Source organism: Paraphaeosphaeria sporulosa (genome assembly GCF_001642045.1).
Source record: "Paraphaeosphaeria sporulosa strain AP3s5-JAC2a unplaced genomic scaffold CC84scaffold_16, whole genome shotgun sequence".
Classification (NCBI taxonomy): Eukaryota; Fungi; Ascomycota; class Dothideomycetes; order Pleosporales; family Didymosphaeriaceae; genus Paraphaeosphaeria; species Paraphaeosphaeria sporulosa.
Genome location: NW_017253375.1, coordinates 579,739 through 595,174, shown reverse-complemented (window position 1 = coordinate 595,174; position 15,436 = coordinate 579,739). Strand labels below are relative to the sequence as shown.

Genomic DNA, 15,436 nt, shown 5'->3' with positions numbered 1-15,436 from the left:
CACTGATAGCTCCTCAAACCCCGCCTACGTCATCATTCTCCAAATTCCCATGCACAAAACTAATCCGCAACAACAATCCCATTCTCCCTGCAGTCTTCAAGCAACACCACTTCCTACACCCGAACCCCAAATCAATACTGTAATCATCTATAATCCAACATGTCCGCGCTCGAACCCACAGGCCCGTCCCAGCCCAGCCTCAACCAGGCCTACACGACCCCCGGCAACGCCGCAACCAAAGAGCCCGCCGAGCAAATCCAGACAGACTCCAATGCTCGCTCCATTGCCCTCGACAATTCGGAGCCCGTAGACAGGCGCGTACCTAACGAGCAAGTCGCGTCGGGAACTGAAGGCCAGGCGAAGGCGCCCGGTGGAGGCATACATGTAAGTGAACAAGGGACAGGTATCGGGCGTCGAGCACTCGCAGAACAACAACATATCCTCTCGATCTGAATTTGCACACCGTACTTGCGGACTATGACTGACCCTCCCCGCAGGGCGCACCCCCAGGCGAGGAAGCCAAGGGTCTCACCGAAGAAGATGTAGGCCGGCACAACGAGCTCGATGGCGCGCAGATGGCGGCACCAGGCGAAGGCGACATCGCTGCCGCCGTTGCCAACAACAACACTTTCGGCGCGGGCGGCGCAGGCAAGGAACAGGACTTCGCGAGCGACCTGGACAGGAAGAAGGCGGAGCAGCAGGAGGCGAGGGACCAGATGAAGTCACAGAGGCAGGCGGGTGCGAGCATGGGTGGCGCGCTGGGTCAGACGGGTGGACCGGCGAATCCTGTGGACCAAGGAGGGTACCCAAATGGTGGGGTGTAGGGTTGCGGAGAGGTTTGGGAAGACTGATTGTGCGATATTGAGAGGCTAAGCGGGCGCGAGCGAGGTTTCCACAAGGATGGATACCTGTACGAATAGGTCAAATGCATGTTATAAGAAGTAGTCCAATACGATACCATATATTACGCTGATGCCGGGAGATGGCCACCTGAAACCCATACTCAAGAAAAACATCTGTCAAGTACGTACGGCGTCGTTCACTACACTCCACCCAGCCGCCCGCTCAATCGTTCTCCCTCGACGTTAACACTTCACCTCTCTATATGTATAATTCTGTCCTGAATATTTTCACGAAATCAAACAAAAAATTAAATTTCTGATTTCTTTGAGCCGGGCTTCGAAGTGGCTTTTAGTTTTTACCCTGTTTCCCTTTTACTTGAAGACACCAGACGATGAGGCGGTTCGAATCACGTCTTTGACGTGTTTTTCTCATTTGATAACGAATATGGTATTAGTACGTAAGTCACAGCTGTCGCGCTTCGGGCTGGAAAAGTAAGTTCTAGATTATTCTCGCTCGACAAGTAGCTACTGATTAGAGGGCGCACGACTGCAGTCTTCACGCGGAGATGATTGTTCTCCAAATCAAGAGGAAAGATTTCATTAAGATGCTACTATGCCAATAGAACGCTGCAAACTGCGCTGATGCTACGAAACCTATACCGCCTACAAAACACTCACCTGCACCTTCCCTCCACCCACCTTCGCTGTCTCGCCCCGAGAGACTACCACACCGCTCTCTCCCCTTCTACCTGTACTTCGCACCCAGTCAAACACCATCACACCCACCACGACGCAACACCAGAACGTCTTCTACCTTCCATACCATCCCGCACGCAGCGAGACCTGCAGCACGCCATCGCGCACCCACAGCGTCGGCGGGAAGAGCGTGTACGCCGCGCACAGCAGGGCGTAGTTGAGCGTTCCGGTGAGCGGAAGGGGGCAGGGCAGCGAGCTTGAAGAGGACCCGAACATTCCGAAGAGGGTTAGTACGAGGAAGAGGAGTATGGAGATGGCTTGGAAGTTAAATATAGAGGGGGACGGGGAAGTCTCCTCATCTGACCCCCTAGCCTCCCACCCACTCTTCTTCTTATTTGCCTTCTCCCAGAGCGGCTTCAAAAATCCATCGTCCTCCGGTACCTGAGCCTTCAGGAAGTAGTCATCGATACTCAGCTCAGCCACTTTGGCTAGCGCTTTGTTCTCGGTGGGAGGCTTACAAAGGGGATGGGATGCAGGATAGATCGCGCGGACGTCGTACTTACTGTCTGCCCTCGGTCTGTCGCGCAGGCGGATACCGCAGTAATACGTGTGTTGTGGGCGTGCTGCGGCTGCATGCGGGTCGAACTGTGTGTCGGGGAAGGGGGCAAAGAAGAAAGTTTTCGGGTGCGCGGCGCGGATGCCTTGGGTGCCGGGTATCATTGTGATTATGGGAACAAGATGGCAATGCTGTGTATATGCGAGGAATTGTAGCGATGGCAAATGCTCTTGAGCGGATGTGTTTGTTGTCCAGTGAGATTACAGCTTTGAACGCTTGAAAGTGCGGAGGTACTTATAGGCCTGGGTTCGTTCTTGAAGCCTCGTAAAACACAATGCAGTAAGTCGCCTGAACAATGTAACAGATCCCAATTTGGGGGGGGGGGGGTCTTCTGTTCGTTTTTGGCGAGTGTTCAAAGGAGATACGAAGTCGATTCGACGCTGAGACGCGAGAATTGTCCTGCTATATTTAGTACTAGGCTGCTATCGGCGGTGTGGTGTTCGCCACTGCAGCGTGTTGTTTGGGATAAGAGAAACCGAAGGGCCGGCGCGAGACATGGTCCAGGTCTTTGAATCTGGAAGGAGTTGGGGATTGGATCTTAGACCACGGCTTAGGCCGCGCGGAATTGTGAAGACAAGCTGGCGCTCGGGGGCGGTTTCAAACATCTGCGCCGTCTCATATCGCACGCATTGCTCGATGTATGGAGATGATGAGCACCAAACATGTCTTCTTTTGCTAGCTGCCTTAAGATCGCCATCACGGTTTTCTGCCACATAGCGTCGGCTTGCGGTCGTTTTTAACGATACCTGTGTGTTGCCCCAAGTTCTCTTGATGTGGGTTTTAGGCTCATGAGTTTACAGAGATCCATATTTTTAGTCTCTAATGAAGAACTTGGTAGTGTGAGGAAGAAAGTCTTGGGCATTTATTTATATACCTGCGCCATCTCAATGCGCAGAAACGCTAGCCTGTGATGATGACGATCACTCATCACGATGTTCGAAGAGGACTGTAAGCTCGTTACCCGAGTAACTCCAAACGTTCCCCATGATGTAGTCGGGGATGCAATTTGACGGGGAGACTTCATGCTGGGAGACTCCCATGGTTCCTTTTATCCATCTTTTGTCCTACTCTCGCTTTTAGACTCCACCCAAGTAGGACAAGAGAGTCTGGGTTATTTATGTCCTAAGCTATCTCATCTCTTCATCTTGACCTGCTCTTCCACGAAGCCTGCTAATGACGATGCGCATCATTGATCAGAAACCATCAACCTGCCATGGCTCCGACCAAGCAAACCACGTGCAATCCACCCCCGAGATATTTTAGAGTTCTCATGTAAAGATTGCATACGATATCTTCGATATAATGCCAGTGTCAATGCAACCTCAGCATGGCGACACATGTCTGCTGGCCCCGGACAATGTCAGACGCCGCAGTCGAAGTCTCCCTGGGCTTCCGTACCATGTATCGTCTGGACGTAGGCTTTTGAAACACGCATGAGTACCTAATTCCAGATTTGAAATACACTCGTCCCTCTCCCTCCCATGTGGTCACACTCAAGGATGATTACACACATGAGTGTTGTACGAGGATCTTTGAGTTCCCCTAGAGGAACCAGAGTAGTGTGAAGATCACGGCTATAACTCCGAAGGGTGGAAAGATACAGTACTGGGATGCAAGTCACATCCACGGCCGGCCTACGTATTGCCCAGTGCATGTGTCTAAAAGACTTGCACGTTGGATAGTATGAGTAAGTCGCCGTACCAAAATCGTGCCAATCACGCTACCCAGCACCAGCATAATATTCTTCATGCAACGTGTTGTCCCAAGGGCGCACTTCAAGTTTTTAGACGCATAAGAGAGACGTTTTTGTTTCTTGGAACAGTCCCAAGAAGCAGAGAACTTTCTATGCGCGATGTTGGCCCTCCGATGAGTATGAGTGCTGCCCGTGACACGCATCATCTGCAAGTAGTGAGGATGAAATTTAAACGATGGCGAAGACATAGCAGTGCTGAAACATTGGACAGGACGACTGTAGCATGCGGTGGTAAAGCAGAACTTGACGACCAAGAAAGTCGTGTGAGCCTGCAAGAACTCTCACTAATCGCATGTCACCCAGGACGCAGATCGGTAGAGCTATTCCTCAATAGTCTACCGGCCTCCCCGCCCGCAACGAAACCTCACATTTGCGTACGCCCGGCGCACACCGGACATTACCATTCGCACTGACTTTGAAAGTGAACACATAGTAAGCATCTCGAAACTATTGAATCTTCGTCAGCGGATCGCGCATGGACATCTTTCGTGTCGCAATGCAAAGAAGGATGAACCGGACTTCTCTGCAACACAAAGACCCTAGATTACCGCCTCCATGGGTCCCGTCCAAACTTTCGCATCCTCCTGTAGAACCATACTACAAGCAGGTTCTGAAAGTAGTAGGACAAAAAAAATCTGCTGGAGCAGAGTTGTTGAGCAAGGACAGGACGTCGTCTGTAAGGAAATCGCTCGAGAAGCAAGAAGCAAACAGTGACCTGTCCTTGGCTCTAAGCGGCTGTATGACATACTTCAGTCTCTGCGTTCGTAAGGACGGACCAGACTTGCGAGCATGGTCATGAAAAGCATCATTTTACATGCGGGGAGGCTCCCCCACATATGCTGTACCGCGAATCATTCTATGGTGCCGTTCCGATAATACAGGCATGAACGTTTGCAGCATTTGCAAAATTGGTAGAGACGACACGACCATATGCATTGTTGAGGGTGGCCCATGGGAAAACCGTGAGCCGCACCTGGGGTCGGGAAGAGGCGTCTAATCAATCTGGGACCGGAGAATAGGCCGTGCGGTACGGAAGAAGTCGTGGGAAGACTTGAGCGAAGCACCCATCTTTCAGCCGACGCGTGTTAACCAGGCCAAGCAGCCAGAGACGTCCGGTTTCGCAATGCTGCACAAGAACGCCACTGGCTCGAGACGTCAAACCTCAGGAGGTTTCAGTCCGAGATGCGCGAGCAATATCGCTACGCCAACGACGCCAGACAGCTGCTTGGAGCAGTCGGCGCGCGAGAAGGGAAGGTGTAGGCACAGCTACGCTCCTTCCGATCGCGTGTGGAGCAGTGACACGACATGCGGCCGGCAGCGCACAAATCAATCAATTCGCAATCTGCAGCGAAAAATAGCGGATAATAGCAGTCAAATGCGGGTGGCTGCTGGGCCAGGCGCAAGGACGAATCGCGATCGAGCTCGCAGCCAGGGCAACAGGCAGGTCATGATTGCAGTCGACCCAGGGCGGGACGGTTCCCCGTTTGGTTGAGCAAGGGAAGCGAGCCGGTATTGACGTCGACGTCACTCAGGGGACGGATGGGGTGATCTTGCGGTATAGGGCAGCAGGCTTGAAAAGTTTGACATGGTGAGGGAGGCGGTCCCCAACGCGTCGGCGATGTTGCATGCTGGCTATGTTTAGCAGGGGCTGGTGGCGGCGATGCATTTTCGCCGCAGGTCGGCTGGATGCGCGTCGCCAACGGTCCCGAGGCTGGCAAGAGGCGGGCAGGGCTCCAGCGGCGGGGAGGCGCTGGAGTGAAAGTCCGATGGCGATGGCAATGGCGATCCACACGGTGCCCGCCATTGGGCTGTGGGCGCCCGTACCCCTGGTGCCTCGACGGACTGACGTAGGGCGCTCGTAGCGCAGAGTGGCGCCCGCTGTGGATGTGGGTGGGAGCTTGATAGCGATGTGCAGGCCTGGCAGCGCACGGCCAGCACCGCCTCTCACGGGCGCGCAATCACTGTCTGCTGCGTGGTCGTCGCGGGCGGCTGCAGGTGCAGTATTGGGAAGGCATGGAGCTGCGCTATTGGGAGCCGGCTGCGTCACAGTTGCAGCCATGCCATGGCAGTGACAGCGGCGCAATGGAGCTGGCTCAACGGCCGCAAAACAAGCGGCTGGCGGGCGGTTCCAAGGTTTGTCCTGGCTGCCTTGGCACAAGCCTTGTCGTTTCAAGCGGCAGGTGCGTGTGGGTCCAGGTGGGCCCGTGCGGCGGTCGCGCCTTCCCTCCAGCCTCGCGCCTGGTATTTAGGAGCTGCCTCGCTGCTGCCACACCTGAACCCGTCCCTTCCACACCGCAAGCCAGAAATTGAACCAGACTCGCAGTCCTTCGCTCACGTCGACGCCCGGTGCCCACTCGCTGCCTCTCAACAACAGCTCTATCATCAACTCATATTCATCACCACCGCAACACCACACAGCCAAGATGCGTTTCTCTACCTCCGCCATCTTCGCCGCCGTCGCCATTGGCGCCCAGGCCCTCCCCCAGGACGTCCAGCCCATCACCCAGATCTCCGACGGTCAGATCCAGGTAAGCTCCCGTCCGTTGCCTGGTGCTTGGACTCACCACTAACGAACAACAGGCTCCCCCTGCTACCAGCGCTCCTGCTGGCTCTTACGAGGTCCCCTCGGCTCCGGCCGCCACTGAGGTTCTCCCCTCGGTGACCCCTGTGCCGCTGCCGTCTGTCGTGCCCTCCAGCGCGCCGGCTCCTGTTAAGCCCTCGTCTGCTTACAACACCCCCGTGGCTCCTTCCGTCCCCGCTGGTACCGGAGCTTCCTCTGCCCCGTACCCCATCTCATCTGGTGCTGTCTACACCAACGGCACTGTCCTTCCAACCGGTGCTCCCTCCACCTCCGCCCCCGCTGGCGAGTCCTCCTCTGGATCTCCTCAGCCCACCCAGGGTGCTGGCAGCGGTGCCGCCACTACCTACGTCTCCATGGGTGCTCTCTTCGCGGGTCTCTTCGCCTTCCTCGCATAAATGCGGTTCGGCCACTGACGCGTCTCTTCACTTCACATCTTCACCTTACCATGGTTTCGAACTGTATCGACATTCTCTCGGCGGCTTCTCTGATACCTTGGGATTCTTGTCGTTGCACAGATGGAGCGGAGCATAGTCTATGCGGGTAAGATCTCAAGGCTTCCTTCGGCGACATCTTACGATGGACTGCCCGGTATGCACGGAAAGTTGGCGTAATGTTTTACATGGCGAACGGTGGATGCGTAATTATTCCCGGGGCTTTTTACGGATAGGGATCGCTCATCGGGATTCATGATGGGTTTGGAACGACTGTATGCTCCCTTAATATGTATTCACGAACGGGATGCATGTCGGTCTTGTATAGATAGCTGCCCCAGCATGATCAAAATACATCACATTGGCACCGAAAGGTGTTGCACAAGCATCCTTAATTCTTTTGTTTATCAGGTGTCGCAATCTGCTTGTCTCGGCCTCCACACGAGGGTCTAAATAAGCTTCGTGTGCCCTCTCTGCCCACTGCACATCCGACTTGGCGCATCAGTAACACCGCAGCGCTGTCCCCGTACCACGCATCTCGCAGCGCAATGCTCGTTCTCCAAGCACGCTCTCCCCGCGTCCAAACAAGTTTCCTCCACAGCATCGAAACGTTCGCGCCAGCACGCTAAAACAACGCCCCGGGAATCACGACCGCTAAAGGCACGACTAACGCCTCCGCATGAACCACGCCCAGCTCGGCGCCAGCGACCACCAGACTGCAAGACCGGCCCCCCACCGGACCCCTCGCGCGGCGAGGCTTCGCTGGTTTGTGTCTGGTGTAGGTGCAGTAACGCGTATGCGCCAAGCGCATTCCCTCTGGCAGAAAGGTCCACGGCGCGACGCGCTTGTACCTGGCGGTATCTCAGTATCTTGAGGTGCGCGCCCCAGGAGCAGAAAGTACGAGGCGTGACGTGCAGGCCCGCGCGCCGGAATGCAGCGCGGCGCAGAGGGACCGAGCGAATCGATGTTGCATCCCGGGTCCTTGGGTTGCAGACCAAACGCGCAAGCTGGCGCTGCACACCGGAATGCAAGCGGACTTGGATGAAACAATGCGCGCGTTCGAGATGCCTCGACCGCTGCGGGCCTAACGGGCGCGCGGGGCGCTCAACAGCGCGGGTCGGAGGCGCGCCCGGTGTGGCCTGAGCCTGAGGCACCCTGTGCGAACCGTGGGTGTGTGTATGCGGGGTGGCGTCAAAGACATTTTGCCAAGAGAGTCTTCTCTGCGTTGTAAATGTAACCGACGGCGGTCCATGGGACATAGTCTACCTACTCTACGCTCGCGGTTCCGGTTACATGCGATGCTATGCGCTGCACGTGTCTGTCCGAGGAGAGGGCGCCGATGTTTGCCTGCTATACTTGCTCGCAGAAATGAGAGAGGCTAGACACTGCCAATTGCAGCGCTTGTATCCGGGCTTCTCCTCGTGAGGGTCGTGTCTTCAGCTGGGGTGGAGCGCGGGTGCTGATGCGGATCTACGCGGGAGGAACTAGTGCAGATCGTGACATTTCGTTTATGTTGCTGTTTGGGGATGGCCGGGCTTGTTAGCCTCGGGAGAGGCTTAGGGACCGGAGTATCATGAGGGTGGCTGTGATCCTCATGGTGTCAAAACATCATGGGTGTGCTTCATATTATGGTATGGGGAAGGTGTGAAGGTGGTTGTGTAACGATCCGAATAGAGGATGGAGTACGTTGGGTCATCGAAATATACAGGAGGCCCCAATTTGCAGTCAAGCGTTCTAACAGGATATCTTCTCAGGCTGACAAGTACCATGTGGAACTGAAACCTGGGAATAACAGAACATTGTGTTGTGTGTGGACTGGCGAGATCTCGGGCTCCAAAATTCATCGTTTTCGATCCACGACGAAGGCCAATGACCTCAGCATACAGTTCAATCGCCGACGGACTTGTTGGTGCTGATCATCACTGATTCGTGAAACTTGAAACGACGAAGACGTATAAATATGGCTGCATATTCCTGTCCTTGTTCTCCATATTATCATGCTTTGCTTGAGCTGAAGTCTAAAACCTGGGCCCCGACCCGGGCATGGGACTAGAAACTTGCGTCCCTCAGGTTGATGGCTTTGTGGGAGGTATCGAAGAGCATCGGGTTCTTACCCATGAGGAAAACGGGAGCAACCACAACAGGCGCTTTTAGAGCCCGGCCGCGATGTCGCGATGTTCACCAGCACCGTTCATCAAGTCAACGCTATCAGATTGACGGGAGCGGAAGTACCTATGGTATAGATATTTCCGTCAATTCTCATCTCTGTTCTCACGCCACCCAACTGGATGCGTGGATATCTAAAACTCCACAACTGAAGAGCTACGAAGAACAAAATTGCCGACCGCGACGCTCATGTGCCTTCTGTGGTCTGCGCGAGGGGACCCTTGCATGGCTGTCTCTGAAAATGAACGTGTAGCGATTACACGGCAGACGCCGAGTGCTCTCATTCACGCTCGTATGCTGAGTACCATCGTCAGCCGCCTTGAACGCTTCAAGTTGAGACGGTGTGTCAGTGTTTAAATACTGCCGAGTCAGTCCTAAGCACGATCCTCACACTCTCAGTCTGGCTTTTAAGGGCCACTAAAAAATACAACCCTCAACTTCCATGGGCTTGTGGTGGGCTTTGAAAGCCTAATCCGAATTCTCATAGTGCTGCTCGAGGTCCTTGAACGCAGCCGTGTGTTAAGATTGCTTGGATCAAAGCGCCATGGGCCCGATGTAGAGCACGGATGGCTTCTATCACCGCATGCCTAGCTGTGATGCAGCTCAGGACGAGGTCGGAATCTAAATACACTTAATTTGTTCGCAGATTTCCTCTTCACATCACCATATTCACTTGATGTTGGAGTCTGGATATGAAATGCCTGAGAGATTTGATGGGCCTTTCGGGATGTCTAAGAAGTAACAGAGAAGACTTTGATGGCGCCGCTCGTTGTGCTTGTGTTCCTCAGCGGCTTGAGCATAACCCCTGTGTTTAATTACGATTGATGATGATTGCTATCATATTAACACGTACAACGGTGTGAATTGAGCCAAGACTAAGTGTATATCCGCTGACTTGGGCTCCTGTATTTAATCTCCACACCACAACGCTCTCCGGGACTTGGGTTTCAAAGTTTGATAGACAACTGTCCATGGAGCTTTCTTCAGGTCTAGAAACCTCAATTGGAAGGGCACATGGCAGCATTGGGGGCATTTGGGGTACTCTGCAGCATGCCAAAGGCGCTACTGCCCGAACCCCATGGGCCTGATGAAGAGGGTCGACGTGGACAGAGCTCCATAGTCACACTAGAGAGTGGTGCTGGTTACCATCACCATGCGTCTGAATATTAGGCGAAAATTTTGGATTACAAACACCGCCAGTTCTGTTCCAGCTTTCCTTCTTCACAGCATGGTCGTCCGCCTAGGGCGGTGTCTAAAAGTATTAGACACAGTTGTACAGGTGCCTCTGCGGTCGGCCTAAAAGATCTACTTTTTCGAGATGATGGAGTCGCTTGGGGCGTTACCTGTTGCTCGCCCAGATGTTGAGGGTAGATTCTGTATTGTTGGTTCTGGTGAGGCTTCTGAGGGATATCAGCATCACTACATGTCTGGAGAGTGGATAGGAGTGAATGATGTGGGGTTGTTTAGCCTGAATCTCAGCTCTTGCTTTTTGTCTTTACGTTTCAAGGTCCGGTTCGGACGTGACTTCAAAAAGAAAAGTCCGCCCATTGCATGGGCAACCATGGCAAAAAAGCACCTCGTCTTCTATGGGTTTGTGAGAGGTAGCCCAAGGCACAAAAGCAGAAGCTGACCAATATAAGACAGTGGGGCATAGTAAGACATCATCGCCATGGAGCGCGCGTACTGTCCTCACTTGGTGTACAATGATGGTCGGTGGACAGCAATGGTGATGGAGAGGATCAGGTGATGCTTGGAACGGGCCTAGTTCGCTTCGGCGAACGGCACGTGCATCCGACGCATTGGCTCTTGTGACAGCCGAGGCACCGCGGCTTGATTGGCTGTAGAATCACATCGATGTGGACAACTTTAGCATCGCGTGAGATCGCAAGGAACAATATCTCGTCCACGGATCGTCTGCAATTCTTACTCCTCTTTGACGCCTGACGATTGTCTTGACTGTCAATTCCAGCACCCACTATGACGACCTATATCCCGAGTTTGACCTTGCCGAGCTTTCTCTTCAGCAACCCAGCTGCAGCGATATTGCTTCCTGTAGTCTGCGGTACCGCCGTCGGATTTTCCATCAGCCGTACAGTCACCTGCATCAATGGCCCCACGTGATATTCACTGACGCTATGCAGCCAGCGATACACAGCGTCAATACCGTACACTCAAGCAGCCGCCGCTCCATCCTCCTGGGTACGTCTTTGGCCCGGTATGGACTGTCCTGTATACTACCATGGGATACACCGCCTACCGAGCATGGACCACTGGCACAACCTCCTTTAACCCTGAGACGGTCGCTCTGGCTAAGCAGGGCGCTACTCTGTACTCCCTCCAGCTTGCCCTGAACCTCATCTGGACTCCGTTGTACTTCTCGCTCCATCAGCCCATCGCCGCAACAGTCGACATTCTTGCGCTTGGCGGTACTGTGGGCTATCTAGCCTACATCTGGGGCCAAGTTGACCCGGTGTGCGGTTGGCTGTTGGCTCCTTATCTGGGCTGGCTCAGCTTTGCTACGTACCTATGCGTATGTCCCTTATTCGTACTGCAAGACTACTTATTTTAGATACTGACACTCCGTGCAGGTCGGAAGCGGCGTCTTGAACAACTGGGACTTCAAGCAGTCACTGTCGAAGAAGGAATAAACTACTCTTTAAAGATTCAATGGTGGGTTAAGTTAATCAGCAACATGCCTGGATTAACGATTTGGTACTCGTCCATATTTAGTGTATTTATATTATGGAAGTTGCAATGAGAGTAGCCTGAATGCGAGTTCTTTTGGGTGCTTTCCTGTCTTTGTCAAGTGCGCGTGCAAATAACTCTAGCAATTGCCCATGTCTGCCTCGGGCCGGCTTCAGATTTGAAGTTCACTTCTCTAGAGACCCACTTCTTCTACACACATCACCTACTTTACTGGAACTAAAAGTACATCTAAACCCGAGCGATGCTGCGCTCTTCGCGAGGACTGATGACCACCAAATGTTGCACTCGCTCTGCGTGTTCAACAGAGACGCAAATACAGAGACTTGGTAGGACTAGGGGGTGGCGTGTACACTCTCAACGCGTAAACCATTCGCTGGCACTAGAACCCGCATTCGAGTAATGCATGTGCGAGAGCTGTTCCTGAAAAGCGATGATGTTGTGATGTTATGTCCTTGCAGCGAGGCTCTGTCAGTATAGAACGTTCCTCGGATACACAGACGTCTTTCTCCTCAACACTCTGTACTACGTCTTCGGGCATCAAGAACGCAAGCTGGACGGATATGTGTGAAGCTTTGCGCAGGCGACCGAAATCGTACGCTCCAAGAAGTTATGGAGGTCCTGGGGCGTCTGGAGACCAAAACTATACTCTCAATTGTTGATGCGATTGGGATATGTTGTGCCCAAGATACGTCTCCGAAAGTCATTCTTCTCAAGAACTAGGAGCAATAACTGAAGCGCCCAATGAACTGTCCTCGACGAGACGAAAATCCGATGATGCACAACTACGAGCGCATCATCACCGTCACCATCACCGTCACCATCACCATCACCAGTCACACAACAGCAAGGGATGTAGTCATCAATAAAAGTAGCTTAAGCTTTGTTCATTCCAGCTTCTGGGTATTAATCGCTAATCACATCGTCCAATGCAAGCCAAATCATATGCACTCGATGCACTCGCACAAACCTCTTCACACGTCTCTTCCCTTTCCATGCCCTAAGCTCTCTTCTCAGAAATCCGATCGGCATCCGCAACCGTGCTCCCTCCACTCTCACTCTCCCTATCAATCTTCTCCCCCAAAACCCCATTATTATTCTCAACGCGCCGGTGCCCCTTCAAGCTATCTGGCGCCGTCCTCGAGAAGTAATCGTGCACGCCCTTCTCAAATTCGCCCTCGTTGTCGTCAAAGTCCTCGTGCCCCTTGAGATCGTCCGCGAATTTGTTCTGCTGGTGCTCGACCCATTCGGTGCGCATCTCGTTGATCTTCGCCTCGTAGTCGAGGCGCGCATCATAAGCCTTGTGAATGCCGCGGAAGCGCTCCCACACGGAAAGATGTTTCCAGTGGATGGCGATGCCGTGGTAGTCCTGCTCTTTGCCTGCACGAATGTAGGACCAGCGGCGCTCTTGCTCCTTGAGGTCGAGACCAGTGGTATCGGGGAGAAAGAGCCATGTGAGGAGGGCACCAGCCAGACCAAACCACGGTACGACGTAGAACTTGGTTTGCGTGTCGATGTAGTTGTAGAGGACGGAGGCGAGAAGAGCACCGGCCTTTCCGATCGCGGCGGAAAAACCGTGGGCAGTGGCGCGGATGGGGGTCGGGAAGACTTCGGCAGCGACGAGGAAGGTGACGCTGTTGGGGCCGAACTGGTTGAAGAAGGAAGAAAGGAAGTACATGGCCTGGAACGCGTGCACGTGTTCAGGAGTAGTGAAGAACTCGAAATTGAACGCAGGAACAACAAACAGGATGAAGTCGGCCATGAATCCGACGATCATCATCCATTTGCGGCCATACAGTTTGTTGTCGATGAGGAACGATGCCAAGTAGTAGCCGCAAAGCGAAACGCCAACATTGATCAAGTTGTAGAGCCAGCCGGTCATGACGGTGCTGCCATTGGGCGTGATAACCTTGATGAACTCATTCTGGAACAGCTTGTTGCCGTAGAAGAAGACGTCGTTGGCGAACCAAGCACCCGCTGTGGCTATCAGGCGAGGGCCAAAGTAGGTCAGAGTCATCTTCAGCGACTTGGTGTCGTATCCGGTAACGTTGCCCTTTTTCTTACTGATCATGAGCTGCTTGCTTGCGGAGCGCATCTTGTAGTAGCGGTAGTAGACGAGCCAGAGGGTGCCGACTGCCGGGATGGCGAAAGAGACGCGGTACGTCCATTGCGCGGCGACCTTGGAGTAAGGCGGGTTACCGCTGCCGTGGTGGAAAATGAGGAGTAAGACGATGAGAATAACCTGGTTGAAGAACTGGCCCCAGCCCTGCATCAGGAAAGCGCTAGTAACCTTGCGGCCACGGTGGAGCCGATCGTCCTTGGTTGAGACCTTACCGGAACCAACAGCGTTCTCCATACCAGAAGTAGCAGTCATGGGGTACTCCCCACCAACACCAATTCCGTAGAAGAATAGGGACCAAGCGTAGCAGATGACCCAGCCTTCTAGGGTGACGCCCCACGACGCAGTGAGCATGAGCAATCCGATGAACATGATCATGGCGTCCTGGATAAGGCCCCATCGACGACCGAGGTAGTCACCGAGATATCCAACGAGGATTTGACCTTTGAAGTGTTAGTTTGGCCATTCAGAAGCTATTCAGGAATCCTTACCAACAATGATACCAATAATCTCAAGGTAGTCTACGGCCTCGGTCCAGCGCTTATCGCAAACCTCGTTTGTCTTCCAGCACGTGGGGAACGCAGCTTGAAGAAGCGGCCTGACGTTGCCAATAGAGAACAGCACATAACCCTCCAATCCGAGACCGGCACCGGGAAGAACCATGTTCTTCAGATAGTAACCCACGGGCGCGAGCGGGTCGGTCTTGAACATTGTCCAGATGGATGAGGCCTCTTTCTTCGTTTCCTGGCTGTCGACCTTGTTGACAAATTTGAGGCGCTGGCCAAGTGGCATGTCAGCCCAATAGGTGCCGTTTTCATCGTACATGTCGTCTGGGTGGAGGATGGCGTGAAAGACATCTTGTTCTTGGGATGTCATGTCTGAGGGTTCGGTCAGCGATAACTCTCGTTGTTATGATATCGTGACACCGCTGAGCCCAAGTGTTCCGCAGCAGTTTCGGCGTGTTCGCGATAAATGATGCTTCGAATGAATTGAAAACCTCGTCCGGATGAGCGAGTGCCGGACGCTCGGCGCGAGCATTGCGCGGGTCAAACGAAAATGGAAGTGCAGTAACAAAAGGGTAGTTCTTTACTCACCACGCCTGACTTCCATATCCGCATACTCGCCCCCGTTGGCAGGAGCGCCATGGGGCACGGGAAGAGCACCAATCTCCATAGCTGGACTAATTCACCAAGAGATTCTGGGTAATTTTGGCAGCACAAGCGCAGTTGCAATTCAAGCCTTTAAACCGCAAGCTTCTTTCCGCAGGGTTGAATCCACACGGATGTCTAGCGCGGCGGCTATGACGTTGGAGCGGAATTTAGCCCAGGGTTTGCACAGGGAACTGGACGTGAACGTTCAATCGTCGCCGCCAGATAGATGCAGGCTGTTGGAGGACGAGGAAAATGGCGACGTGTGACTGGCTCGCAAGCGCGTTGGCAGATGACAACCGGTTGAAGGAATAGGCTGCTGAGTTCCGAGGACGCTGGGTATAGCGTAGGAGGCGTCTCAACGTGCGCGGGATATCGAGA

At 53.7% G+C, this 15,436-nt stretch overlaps 7 protein-coding genes across 7 annotated transcripts; 3 read left to right on the top strand and 4 right to left on the bottom strand.

Moving 5' to 3' along the window:
• Positions 1 to 26: 26 nt before the first annotated feature.
• On the top strand, positions 27 to 866 carry CC84DRAFT_1264647 (uncharacterized protein). The gene is made up of 2 exons (XM_018185326.1): positions 27 to 384; positions 498 to 866. The coding sequence occupies exons 1-2, from the start codon at positions 160 to 162 to the stop codon at positions 822 to 824; spliced, it is 552 nt and encodes a 183-aa protein (XP_018029473.1). The 5' UTR covers positions 27 to 159; the 3' UTR covers positions 825 to 866.
• A 786-nt stretch (positions 867 to 1,652) lies between these two features.
• Positions 1,653 to 2,258, bottom strand: CC84DRAFT_1181819 (uncharacterized protein; the record flags this gene model as incomplete). Its single annotated transcript, XM_018180572.1, has 1 exon — positions 1,653 to 2,258. One exon carries the CDS (start codon positions 2,256 to 2,258, stop codon positions 1,653 to 1,655), a length of 606 nt encoding a protein of 201 aa, XP_018029472.1.
• A 2,771-nt stretch (positions 2,259 to 5,029) lies between these two features.
• CC84DRAFT_1233650 (uncharacterized protein) lies at positions 5,030 to 5,966 on the bottom strand (the record flags this gene model as incomplete). The annotated part of the gene is made up of 1 exon (XM_018183792.1): positions 5,030 to 5,966. The coding sequence occupies one exon, from the start codon at positions 5,964 to 5,966 to the stop codon at positions 5,436 to 5,438; it is 531 nt and encodes a 176-aa protein (XP_018029471.1). The 3' UTR covers positions 5,030 to 5,435.
• Positions 5,967 to 6,330: 364 nt separating this feature from the next.
• CC84DRAFT_1223387 (uncharacterized protein) lies at positions 6,331 to 6,883 on the top strand (the record flags this gene model as incomplete). The annotated part of the gene is made up of 2 exons (XM_018183481.1): positions 6,331 to 6,435; positions 6,488 to 6,883. The coding sequence occupies 2 exons, from the start codon at positions 6,331 to 6,333 to the stop codon at positions 6,881 to 6,883; spliced, it is 501 nt and encodes a 166-aa protein (XP_018029470.1).
• A 245-nt stretch (positions 6,884 to 7,128) lies between these two features.
• CC84DRAFT_417020 (uncharacterized protein) lies at positions 7,129 to 8,344 on the bottom strand. The gene has a single exon (XM_018186135.1). It carries the CDS (start codon positions 8,176 to 8,178, stop codon positions 7,369 to 7,371), a length of 810 nt encoding a protein of 269 aa, XP_018029469.1. The 5' UTR covers positions 8,179 to 8,344; the 3' UTR covers positions 7,129 to 7,368.
• A 2,598-nt stretch (positions 8,345 to 10,942) lies between these two features.
• CC84DRAFT_1169800 (TspO/MBR-related protein) lies at positions 10,943 to 11,872 on the top strand. The gene is made up of 3 exons (XM_018179761.1): positions 10,943 to 11,174; positions 11,227 to 11,615; positions 11,674 to 11,872. Exons 1-3 carry the CDS (start codon positions 11,063 to 11,065, stop codon positions 11,731 to 11,733), a joined length of 561 nt encoding a protein of 186 aa, XP_018029468.1. The 5' UTR covers positions 10,943 to 11,062; the 3' UTR covers positions 11,734 to 11,872.
• A 916-nt stretch (positions 11,873 to 12,788) lies between these two features.
• CC84DRAFT_1191554 (putative MFS phosphate transporter) lies at positions 12,789 to 14,783 on the bottom strand (the record flags this gene model as incomplete). The annotated part of the gene is made up of 2 exons (XM_018181192.1): positions 12,789 to 14,350; positions 14,399 to 14,783. The coding sequence occupies 2 exons, from the start codon at positions 14,781 to 14,783 to the stop codon at positions 12,789 to 12,791; spliced, it is 1,947 nt and encodes a 648-aa protein (XP_018029467.1).
• Positions 14,784 to 15,436: the final 653 nt, after the last annotated feature.

Bases quoted from the DNA above. Each gene is read 5' to 3' on its own strand.
- CC84DRAFT_1264647 (XM_018185326.1), top strand. From the start codon at position 160: ATGTCCGCGCTCGAACCCACAGGCCCGTCCCAGCCCAGCCTCAACCAG. The intron at 385-497 runs GTAAGTGAACAA...CCCTCCCCGCAG, and splicing joins CGCCCGGTGGAGGCATACAT to GGCGCACCCCCAGGCGAGGA.
- CC84DRAFT_417020 (XM_018186135.1), bottom strand. From the start codon at position 8,178: ATGTCCCATGGACCGCCGTCGGTTACATTTACAACGCAGAGAAGACTC.
- CC84DRAFT_1169800 (XM_018179761.1), top strand. From the start codon at position 11,063: ATGACGACCTATATCCCGAGTTTGACCTTGCCGAGCTTTCTCTTCAGC. The intron at 11,175-11,226 runs GTACAGTCACCT...GACGCTATGCAG, and splicing joins CGTCGGATTTTCCATCAGCC to CCAGCGATACACAGCGTCAA. The intron at 11,616-11,673 runs GTATGTCCCTTA...CACTCCGTGCAG, and splicing joins GCTTTGCTACGTACCTATGC to GTCGGAAGCGGCGTCTTGAA.